Consider the following 12,083-nt stretch of genomic DNA (forward strand, 5'->3'; position numbering starts at 1 on the left):
AAGTCCCAAGTTTTCAGAGTTTTGACTGATTTATTTGTTAACTAATTTCATTCTATCTTCACATAGTTATGAAAACATGTGCATTCTCCAGGATGTGAAAGTTACAACAAAATCAGATAATAAACAAAGGAGAAAAAAACTAAAATCTTAAAAGAAAATCCCCTAAAAAATAATAATTTTGGGACATTGATGAAAGTAACATATACAGTATTAACATTGGAAAGTGTATTTATATGATACATAACGAAATATAGTAGATCATATTAACATACAGTAGTTATTCATTATTATTATTATGTATTACTCAGCAATGATATAAAGGCATCAACTACATATATACTTTGTGGACACTTCTTATTACTATTGCTCTTCTTTGAGCATAGGACAGATGCTTGCATCTCTATTACTGCATAATCCTTCGGTTCCAGTTATTACGATTCCTTATCAATAAAATGTTCTTATTTTTAAAAAATTTGTCTAAAATCAATTTCTGAAAATATTTTGATGAAGGTTTCATGACACTGAAGCCAATAAGATGGATATTTGTTTAAAATTAAAAAATATTTAAGTTATTTTTACATAATTCAAATATTTTCTCTACCCCCTATATTCGTGGAAATATGTGCGGTCTAAGGGTTAAGCGGATCGGTTCCGTGATGTACCTTGCTGTACCACCACCTTGCCTCTTTGCATCTGGACTGTCTGATGCAGGTTTATTAATGATTATATGCTCCGCAGGTAGCTGAGGTATTTGTGTCCCATCTGAGTTTGTCTTCCTTGGTGATAGTATGTTCGCTAGGTGTTCGTTTTGCTTGTTTCTCTCTCTCCGCTGTTTTCTTCGGTTTCTGTTTTGTGTTATACTGTCTCGTGGTTATTTCTTAATAGGGATCTCATGCCTAATACTGTTGTCAGTGTTGGCAGAACCACTGTTGCTAGCATACATCAAACAGCATTTGATGTGTACCTATACTGCTATAGCTCCATCCCACGAGTTGTCTCACACATTTTTTCACCTATGGCCTGCTCATGCTACTCCTGGGCCATATTGGGCACTTGACAGACCTAAATTTTCTCTCCTCCCCTCGGTTCATGCCATTCGGTCCAGGATAACTATTTATAATTTTTTTCTCTCCCCTCCACCCCCCTCCCCTCTCTAGTTGATGGGTTGGGGATCTTCATGCTCTTCTCTGGAGACAGGGTTTCTGCTCCTTTGGCTCTGTGAGTATTTTCTTTGCTTGCAGCTGTCTCCTTTTCTAGCAAAGAATGAGTTTGTGGTCTTCCTGTGGAATCTGTTGTGGTTAATGCTTTGTTAATTTGGCTGGGGTGCATCATTTGTTGTGTCTGGTGGCTGAAGTTTGTTTCCACCTGCATGCCACTGGCTCTGCTTCAGTAGATACTTTGTGGCTTAATCCTGTATCTTTGACACTCTTTTCCATGGTTCGTATATCTTATATTATCTGCAGTATGGTCAAGTTAGCCAGCCTGCTACCTACCCTTAGGCTGCCTGCCTGCTTACCTAGCAGGCAGGCAGTTACCCGTGGTTAGCAGCCTGCTACCTACTTGTGATGTTCTAAAATAACTGCCGTCTCTTCGCCCAAGTGAGTCCCTCGTCTTTCTCTGTGGTTATTTAGCTACAGGGTTGCCACAGAGGCTTCCCCAGAGACTCGGCATTGAATGTAATTAAGCTCTTTTTTTTTTTTTTTTTTCTCTCCCATAGATCTCCAATGGCTCTCTGTCTCCCTGTATCCCTCTTCCCCTTCCAGGTTCGTTAGTTTGTTGGGGTGGTTTTTATCTGTACCAGAAGTGACTGGTGAGTTGGCAGAGGACCAAGCTCTAGGCTGCCTGGTGACGGTATCAGTACCTACGGGTTCGAGCTAGTTTTGTTTCTTTTGGATCATTTGGAGAGTTGTTTGGCAGTTTTGAGGCTTGTTAGACATGTAAATCCAGCAGTTATATGTAAACCTTTGCTGACTTTCTGGATGCTTTCCCGGTGAAATGGCAGAACATCATTTCTCTTTCTGCCTCCGTGATGGGCCAGGTTCTGGCTCTGGTCTCCAGTAGGCCAAACAAGACTTCGGCAACAGACATAACTTTGTAGTATGAAGCATTCTCGACAAGATATCTACAGTGAGCCACTGAGGCTTTACCATAAAGAGATCTAATTATATTCAATGCTGGGTTATTCAGTCATTAAATAATTAACCGATACCTAGTTATGCCTTTCAAAGTAGTATTCCTAATTATACACGTGTTCTATTAAATTTCTCCTGTTTCATGTAATAGGTCTTCTACCAGAATCCACTCTATGGAACTACATAATCCAGTTAACGGGGGCCCTGCGGACTATTCACACACAGGGCCTTTCATGTCGCACGTTAGACCCTACAAAAATCCTCCTTACAGACAACAAAGCAAGAATTAGAGTCAACTGCTGTGGAATTCATGATGTATTGAATTTTGATGCTAATGTTGCCAACCCCCTTGCCAGTATGCCACAGTATCAGGTTTGTATAGCTTGATAGTCTTAGTTTTGAGATGTTAACATGAAATAGATGAAGTTGCTATATATTGCATTCATGATTATGCATGATTTTTACAATTGATTTCAGGTTGTCTTTTAGTGTGTATTATCTATTTGATTTCAAATAAGTTATTTATTTTTGTTTTGGAATGAAATTGTGCAGAGAAAAATATGACCTGTTAAACAAATACAGTATTAAGAAATCAAAATGCTTTTGTAAATGTTATTAACATTTTACTATACTATATTAAGAGGACAAAACAAAGAATAATGTGCACTAAGTGAAATTATATTGCAAAAAAATAAAAATATAATATATTTATAGCTTAATTTTGGCCTGTATGGTATGTTTTATGCATTTTCTAGGGGGGGGATCTTGATAACTCAATAAAGCTATCTTGCTGAGATTGCTAAATACTAATTAGTCACATTAGTCCTGGTAGTTCTTGTTTAGCCTACCAGGGATTAGTGCCAAAACCTGGCCTCGCTCACAGAGGTGCAAGGAGCATGCAAGTGACAATCTACCATTCCACTGGAAAAGCATCCTGAAAGTCATTGTAATGTTATGAACTACTGGAGAGTTCACAGAAAACAAAGCCTCAAGCTGCTAAACAACAACATAATCTAATCACACTGAACAAGAAAATCAATAAAAACTAACCTGATGAATTAAATATTAAATTGAGTACAGTATAATATTTATTAACCAAAATTATATGATCACAAAATGTAATGGATAGATAAAAATTTATTGAAAGTATAAAATTACTGACACTAAATGAATTCGTTGGTACCGATAGCCACCACCATGTCACCCGGCCATCCCAGCAGCTGGCTCTCGAGGTCAGTTCTTTCACTGATATTATGGTGGCTGCTATCATCTCCGGTCTGTCAGTCATAGCATGCCGATATTTTAAGCTATGTTCTGGCCATCCCTTGGACTTTGTCCTGCTTGGGCCCTTTAGCTAGTGTATTTTTATTTTATTTTAGTAGTTACTTCAAATACTAATTATCACAGGGATAATACTAATCCCTGTGAACTATCTAAAATGATCTGTCATTCATGCCTCAGGGCATGAATGACAAATAGCCCACAAACCCACAAGGTGATGGGTGGGTTTCCGGAGGGTGGGGTAAGGGGGAAATATGCATAGGCCTCGCCAAAACCCATGGGGAATTATCAGGTGCCCAAAGGACTGACCGAACAGGACATCCAGACACTGAGGCCACTTGTCAGAATTATAACAGTTGACCAACACATCCTAGTTATTGCAGCTGTGAAGGCTGACCTAGGCATGCCATGTAAATCAAGCACACTAATCCCTGTGAACCCCAAGCAGCCAAAACATTCTCTCCAAACCAAGAGTCTAAACAGAGGCAAAAGAACCCCAACACACCCAACCCGGTTATCTAGCCTCTAAAGAGTGTACTCCAGAACATACCAGAGAAGAGAAGTGTCTGTGCAAGCACTAGGGAGCACACAAGGAAGGGGGACCGAGTACATGCAGCTCCAAGTAACCTACGAGCTAGGTCCACACAACACAAACTGGCCAGAAAATATGCATGTGAAGTTAGCTGTAATACGAAATAATGTCAAGTAAATGGCCCCAGAGGACAAAAGTGCAAGGTTGGCTGGTTCTTGGCTTAAAAGCAGTAAGACCCATGCAGCTAGATGACAACCAAGGAATCCTATAGTGGACAACTAAGTGTCTGCAGCTGTAACAGATGCTGGAGAAAATTTGGAGCTCTGCCCTTCCCCCACTGACTGGGGTGGGGGGTGAGGGGAGATGTTAGTGCTAATTAGCTCCTGATTGTTTGAAAGATTTGTTTGTTTATATTGTTTAGGAGAGTTCATTTAGTAGTTTCAAGGCTGCAGTTTCTTTGAACCCAGCAGAGGTCTATAGGGGTTTGCTGATTTTCTAAATGCTTTGCTGGTGGGGTGGGGAAGTGTCACTTGGTCTCTGTGCCTGCAAGAATGGGGGGTGGGGTGTGGGACTAGGTTCAGGCTGTGATCCCTGGTAGACCATTCAGAACTTCGCAGTTAATGCGACTAGTAGTCGAGTATCATCTTGGCAAGATAGCTTCAGGAAGCCACAAGGGGCTTCTCCAAGAAAAGAGGGTGGGCAAGGTTTTTTGTCTCAGTTTAAAAGTTGTAAACAAAATCTGATTTTAAAGTTACAAATATTTGGATTTTTTTTCTTCCAGCAAGAGGACCTTGTGAACCTGGGTAAGCTGATGGTGGCCCTTGCTTGCAACTCAGTGCTAGCTTTACAACGAGATAATATCCAGACTGCTCTAGAGCTGATTAATCGCTCATATTCACGGGATTTGGCTATGCTGGTAGTCTGCCTTCTTACCTCACAGCGCATCAAGAGCATAAATGATGTTATGCCAATGATAGGAGCAAGGTAATTTTATCTTAATCTGTTAATTATTCTATTTTTTAAATCTTAATCGTTTAATTATGACAAAGTAGATAAAATTGTTTTTAAAGTTACTTTTATTTTCTGTTTTCTGGCATGCTACATTTTAGAAATTTGTATGCAAGTGACATAACGTTTTCTTAACTTGCTGATTTTGGGTTTAGGTCGATTAAAAGTGTAATGTATGTACTTTTGTTTTATTCTAATTTTGTATATTTTGCATGTCAATCATTTTCATAACTGTTTATGTGATCAAGAAGAAAAATCCAGATTGTTGATTATAAACATAACATCTCCAGCCTCTGCATTGGTATCTTTTCCTGAATGTCTTCAACTCTGAGAGTTATCTCTCTCATATCTTTTGCTGCAACAAATTCTATATTTTCCACATTCCTATCTTTAAAGATTGTAACCATTTGATACAAAAAAAATTCCATCTACCTCCATCAGTTTCACCTCTCATTTTGCTACCTTGCAAAACAATTTTCTTTAGAATTTACTTTTTCATTCCAAATTTTAGTCTATTTTATTAGTTATCTGGTTGTGGTGACTTATGATTTAAAAAAAATCATTAAATTAGCAAGTAATACAGTATTAACTTTATCAATAATTCTATAGTTATTTCTTGTGTAAATTTTATTTCCTAAGTATGGGTGATTAATTGTCTAGGCTTTTATTTCATCCAAAATAGCTCTGCATCTATAATTTTAATGCTTTGTTTCCTCTGCAAGCTTCTCTATCCTTGAGGGATTGGCCATATGCAAAATCTTCCCCATACATTTCAAATACTGTACCTTTAAGTTAAAACTATTCTTTTCCCAAAATATTTGCCAAAGAATTCTGTATACTAGTCAGTCATATAATGTTCAGCATTTGCCACTTTCATTCATATTCCAGAATGTGAACAGAATTAGGTATGTATAAATGTACTACAGTAGTAGTTAAGAGGGTAAATGGAGGTAATGAAACAAAGGTGCCACTATGCTTAAATGTTTTGTATTTGTTTAGACTTTGTTGTCCTTTTTTTCTTATTTGATATCCTTCATAATGGAATATTTCTTGATTTTTTCCCTCCCCACCACCTTTCCTCATCTATACTTTACAGGGTTGGGTGTGATTCCGGTCCTTCACTAATGGATTGGACGACCAGTTCCTATTGGGTCCGGTAGGCCTGTTTGCCATGTATTTTTCAATATTATGAATATATGTTTTAGGATTTTATATTGCCTTTAACACTTTGTTGGTTTTTGTGATGCCTCTCTCACCCACTTGTGACTTGACTTGAGCTGCTTGCAGCTTTCAGGAATGCAGGTCAGTGTTTTTGAACTTGGCAGACATTCCAATTGCCTTTGTTACTCTTGCCTAGGTTCAAGGACTTTTTCACCAATGGGTGTGTGATAAGTTTTTCATGACTTCTGTGTTGGCTGCAGTGATGAAAATGGGGGGGGGTTACACAGGTGTATCTACTTTTCATTTGTTCTGTATTAATGGAGATATTTATTAGCTATCTTTTGTCAAGTTTCAACAAATTAAATGTTTTACAATTATGGACAGACCTCCTTGTGATCCCCAAGCATAAATCATGGATTCATCCTTAGATATAATTCACAAAAACCAGCATATACCTATTATCCAAAACTCATTTCCATAACTGGTTGGATAAAACCACTTTCCAGGGTGGTTGCCTATAAGACAGCTTTTACCCTTGGTGCAGTACCTTAGGATATAACCTTTTGCCATCACCAGTGGTGGCCAGAGCTGTGGGAGGTGTGCCTCTTCTCTTTTTTTATAATGAAAATATTTAGGGTTTAGATTTGTACTAATTCTGGACCACCCAATTTCCCTATCTGGGGTTCTACTTGTTTGGCTGGCATCCACTTTTGCCTCTTCTCCCTGCCTCCCCTTCTGATAAGGACTATTAAATGGCCTTGACTTAAGGTCTCTCCTGGCTCTTAAGTATTGATTCTTCATGACTTATGAAAGATCCTTTCAATTTGAGTGAGGACTCGTTAACAGATGTGATGGTGTCATACTCAATCTCTTCTTAGGTTTGTCCCGTGTGTTTGTGGGATATTATGAAGGCCATCTCTTCGTGGGGGACTAAGGGTCTCCATAGTAGACACCTCTACCCCTCCCTCCTCTCTCCTTTTCCATGGGTTCAGGTATAATTTTGATTTTCTTGGGGAGGTTTGCAGCATGTTGGACATTAGATATTATTTGGCACAAGTTGGGTGGTGGTAATTACCTAAGTGTAGTTACAGAATGAGAGCTACGCTCATGGTGTCCCGTCTTCCCAGCACTCTTTGTCATATAACGCTTTGAAACTACTGACTGACGGTCTTGGCCTCCACTACCTTCTCACCTAACTTGTTCCAACCGTCTACCACTCTGTTTGCGAAAGTGAATTTTCTTATATTTCTTCAGCATCTGTGTTTAGCTAGTTTATATCTATGACCTCTTGTTCTTAAAGTTCCAGGTCTCAGGAAATCTTCCCTATCAATTTTATCAATTCCTGTTACTATTTTGTATGTAGTGATCATATCACCTCTTTTTCTTCTGTCTTCTAGTTTTGGCATATTTAATGCCTCTAACCTCTCCTCGTAGCTCTTGCCCTTCAGTTCTGGGAGCCACTTAGTAGCATGTCTTTGCACCTTTTCCAGTTTGTTGATGTGCTTCTTAAGATATGGGCACCACACAACCGCTGCATATTCTAGCTTTGGCCTAACAAAAGTCGTGAACAATTTCTTTAGTATATCGCCATCCATGTATTTAAAAGCAATTCTGAAGTTAGAAAGCGTGGCATAGGCTCCTCACACAATATTCTTTGTGGTCCTCAGGTGATAGTTTTCTATCTAGAACCACCCCTAGATCTCTTTCTTTATCAGAATTCTTTAAAGATTTCTCACATAATATATAGGTTGTGTGGGGTCTATGTTCTCCAATTCCACATTCCATAACATGGTATTTATTAACATTAAATTCCATTTGCCAAGTGGTGCTCCATATACTTATTTTGTCCAGGTCATCTTGAAGGGCATTACAATCGTCTACGTTTCTTATCCTTCCTATTATCTTAGCATCATCAGCAAACATGTTCATATAATTCTGTATACCAACTGGTAGATCATTTATGTAGACAATAAACATCACTGGTGCAAGAACTGAACCCTGTGGTACTCCACTTGTGACATTTCTCCAGTCCGATACATTGCCTCTGATCACTGCCCTCATTTTTCTATCAGTCAGAAAATTTTTCATCCATGTTAGAAGCTTACCTGTCACCCCTCCAATATTTTCCAGTTTCCAGAACAACCTCTTATGTGGAACTCTGTCGAAAGCCTTTTTTAGGTCCAGATAGATGCAGTCAACCCAACCATCTCTTTCTTGTAATATCTCTGTTGCTCGATCATAGAAACTGAATAAATTCGATACAAAGGATCTTCCACATCGAAAACCATACTGTCTGTCTGATATTATATCATTTCTCTCCAGGTGTTCTACCCATTTATTTTTAATAATTTTTTCCAATATTTTGACTTACACTTGTCAATGATACCGGTCTATAATTAAGGGGGTCTTCCCTGCTTCCACTTTTGTAGATTGGAACTATGTTAGCCTTTTTCCACACATCAGCTACAACTCCTGTATACAGGGATGCCTGAAAAATCAGTTGAAGAGGAATGCTGAGCTCAGGTGCACATTCTCTCAGAACCCATGGTGAAACTCCATCTGGACCAACTGCTTTGTTCTTATTTAGCTCCTTGAGCATTTTTTCCACTTTGTCTCTGGACACCTCTATGTGCTCTATGTTGTTCTCTGGAATTCTTATTGTATCTGGTTCCCTGAGGATTTCATTTTGTACAAACCAGCCATGGTGATAGCCATGTTATGATTATACCTACAGATGGGTTCACTGTATTAACCTCCAGCCCAGTTTCAACTGGATTCTGCCATCTCTTTCCCTAAGGTACACTTCCAGGTCTCTGTTTAGGGTTTGGATTTATCTCTGCAAATTTCATGTCCTTCCTTCTATCCTCTGGCTTGTTGCGACTTGCTCAATTTCTTTCTTCGACGACAATGATATTACTTTTGAGTTTGGCTTCACATCCAATTTCCTGGTTATGTTTTGAGGTACCAGGTTTCTCCTAGTTGGCAGACAATCCAACACTATACTCATTGGAGAACTTGGTTTATTTCTGTCATTTGAGCATTCTGTCTTGAAAAGTGGTCATTCCAGTCTTTTAGTGTGTTATACTGGGATTTCCTCTTTTTGTTTGGTTAATGGAGTTTAATTATCCTACTCTGTAAAGTGGGTTCATGACAGCTTCATATCCAAGTTCCAAAATTGCCTGTGGCTTTAGTCACTGTGGACCACAAGGCTTGAACCAGTTTAGTGCAGGTTTTCCATTTTTTTGTCACTGGAAATGTTTTTTGATAAAAATGTTGTGAAGGTAAATTTCCATACTTGTCTTCTGCACTATTTGCTTCATATATCATACCAAAAACTTTTACTCATTTGCTTCATGGTGTGGTGACCGATTTCTATGGTTTGTCCTTCCCTTCCTCCCAAAGTGCTTCTGATTCCTTCCAAGCTGTCTATGCATCTAATCCAGATGGTGGTCCAACCTGATTGGTTGGACAAGGAGGGGGGTGGTTAATGTAATGATTCCTCACCTCTAGGTAGTGTCCTGGCCGTTTCGTGTCAAAGGACTCTATTCCCGAACCTTTATCCTTGATCGTTTTCTCAAAACAGTACTTGCATTTTATTGTGTCCTACTTCCCAGATGACCACTGATTCCCAAGTTTGACAGGTGGTTTCAAGTAAGCCTTTACTCATTTACTTGGACCTGATTGATGCTTACTGGCATGATCCAATTCATGGTGGTGCCTCTGGTTCTGTCCCTGATTCCCTGACGGAGGGATTGTTGTCTCCTCTGTCACTCCTCCCTTATGCTTGCAACTGCTTTCATCTAATGAATTCCTTTTGGCACTTCCTGTCTTAACATCTGATAATTGCCAGTGTTGCTCAATTTGACTGTCCATGTCTTTAAGGGTGTTTGTGTTTGCCAAATATTTTGCTGTTAACCCATTTCAGGTCTTCTGTGTACTGATCCAGAGATTGGATGTTAGCTTCACTATTTTTATGGCAAGGCCCCTCCATTATTATTCAACCTGGCTTGGGGGCTGTGGATCCACCAATGGTTTTAAATTTTCTGGCTTGAGCCTGTGCTCCTTGGCACGGCATTCCATTTTCCTGCATGTGGTTTAGCAGAGTTTGACTAAGCACGTCGGATGTTTTTCATCCCCATAGCGTTCTTCCTCTCCTGTTCCCTGTGCTTCTTTTCAAGTTGATTGGAAGCAACCGAGAGACATTAGCTCAGAAATTAGGGCTAACATAAAATTAAGCATTACTTTCACTGTTGATACCTTGGTTGCTTTTGTTGTCTCCCTTTTTGTCACATTTTTCCTGAGCATGTGTGGGTGGGCTGGGCAATACATGTGATTGCTGACTGCCAACCTTGTGGTGGCATTGGTGGTGGTGCTGTGATCCTCTGGCAATTGGGGTTATTTTGTTGATTTTTTTCCTCGTCTGTTTTGATATTTTATATTATGCCTGTAATGAGTTGGTCTCTCTGTGATGGCTTGGGGTAAGATTCACCAAACTCATCTCCAACTATTTAACTAAACACTGAAAAGTTATTGGCCATGATGGGTGAACAAGTCATTTAGAGCAGGGGTGTCAAATTTGCAGCCCCCAGGCCACTCACTTTTTCAACAGCACCTTAAGCACCCAACAAACTTGGTTCGTTAAAAAATACCTCTTGTAAATTGGCAAGTTTCTCTGTTTTGGTCTGTTTTCTCTATTCAAAAAAGTTACTTTTAGTGTATAGTGGTTGTGAATGTCAGTCTGGCACACAAGTTATTTGTTCTTAAGTAGACTACCAGAGAAATTTTACTCTTATTAGAAGTGCCAAATCTGAACTGTGGCAGTCATTTTGCTTGGGCAGTGTCACTCAAGTGCCAGTCATGCATAGTTGTTCGAGGCACTTTGTTTGAGCCTTATAATTATGAGAAGCCATGTTCAGTGTTACATAATCATGACAGGAAAGAAATGAACAATTACTAGTGTGTTCAGTTGTATAGGAAAAGTGGATTTTTTTTTTTTTTTTAATTTTTTGCTGAAATAACTTAGAGGTAGCTCTTGGCAAAAATGAATTATGAATTATGAAGGTAACAATGGTCACAAGTAGGATAATAATAAAAGTTAGTGTCTGAGCAGTCTTTAAAAAAGCATCCATCCATAATTAAGTTTTCATCAGGTCATTGAGGCCACAGTTAAGGCAAGCTACTTGATTGCTCATAAAAAAAAAATTCTTGGAAGGTAACTTCATGTAGAAACATTGTTGATGGCTTCAGAAGTTTATTTGGCCAAAGAAACGGCAAGCTTTTGCAAAAATAAGCCTCTCGAGAAATACGAGCCAAAAGGATCTGTGAATTATCAGAGAATATTAAGTCAACTCAAAGCAAAAGGTAAGTCTATTACTGCATTTTGTACCGTATCACAATTTGTGAAAGTAAAGATGTAACTGATTAAATAGCACATTAAAATTTTTATGTGTTGGTAATAAAGTTGATGTATGCAGGTAACTCAAGTGTGTGAAATTGGTACCAATAAAGGAAAAACAGGTGTTATCTTTTGTAATTTTTTATTAATCTTATACAAATTAGTTTTGGAAATAGCCGAGAGTCTGGCCACAGATTTAGCACTCTAAATTATTAGAAAAGCTAGAGTGGTTACTAAATTGAAGGAAAACTACTAGCTGTGAGTGAAAACCAAAAATTACGCAATTTTCATTGCGTTATTTACTGAATTTTTGTGGAGTATAACATAAAATATGGATAATGCAGATAACATAATGAATGTATTCAATATCTAATATTTGTAGTGGATATCACAGAACTCTGAAATTATATGAACACGAAGATGCAAGCATTTAATAAATTGGTAATACTTCTATGATTTTTCATGCCTTTTAAGATGAAACTGCAGTTTCTTGAAAGGCAACTTGTACAGAGTAATCTTTCATATTTCTTACTTTGAAGCACCTACAAGACATGTTTGAATTTTATGTTGACAC

At 38.5% G+C, this 12,083-nt stretch overlaps 1 protein-coding gene across 11 annotated transcripts in view; it reads left to right on the plus strand.

The window, feature by feature from the left end:
* Positions 1 to 12,083, plus strand: part of PAN3 (Poly(A) specific ribonuclease subunit PAN3) — a 93,857-nt gene that overhangs the window by 46,277 nt on the left and 35,497 nt on the right. For 8 of the 11 annotated variants that reach the window (XM_069332206.1, XM_045749410.2, XM_069332211.1 and 5 more), the window contains 3 exons: positions 2,284 to 2,504; positions 4,727 to 4,929; positions 6,050 to 6,109. In XM_069332206.1, coding sequence (XP_069188307.1) covers positions 2,284 to 2,504; positions 4,727 to 4,929; positions 6,050 to 6,109 — 484 coding nt within the window. The remainder of the gene's footprint in view (positions 1 to 2,283; positions 2,505 to 4,726; positions 4,930 to 6,049; positions 6,110 to 12,083) is intronic. The other 3 variants (XM_045749414.2, XM_069332210.1, XM_069332209.1) reach the window with 1 other exon arrangement.

This window comes from Procambarus clarkii, chromosome 27 (genome assembly GCF_040958095.1).
Source record: "Procambarus clarkii isolate CNS0578487 chromosome 27, FALCON_Pclarkii_2.0, whole genome shotgun sequence".
In the NCBI taxonomy this organism is placed as follows: Eukaryota; Metazoa; Arthropoda; class Malacostraca; order Decapoda; family Cambaridae; genus Procambarus; species Procambarus clarkii.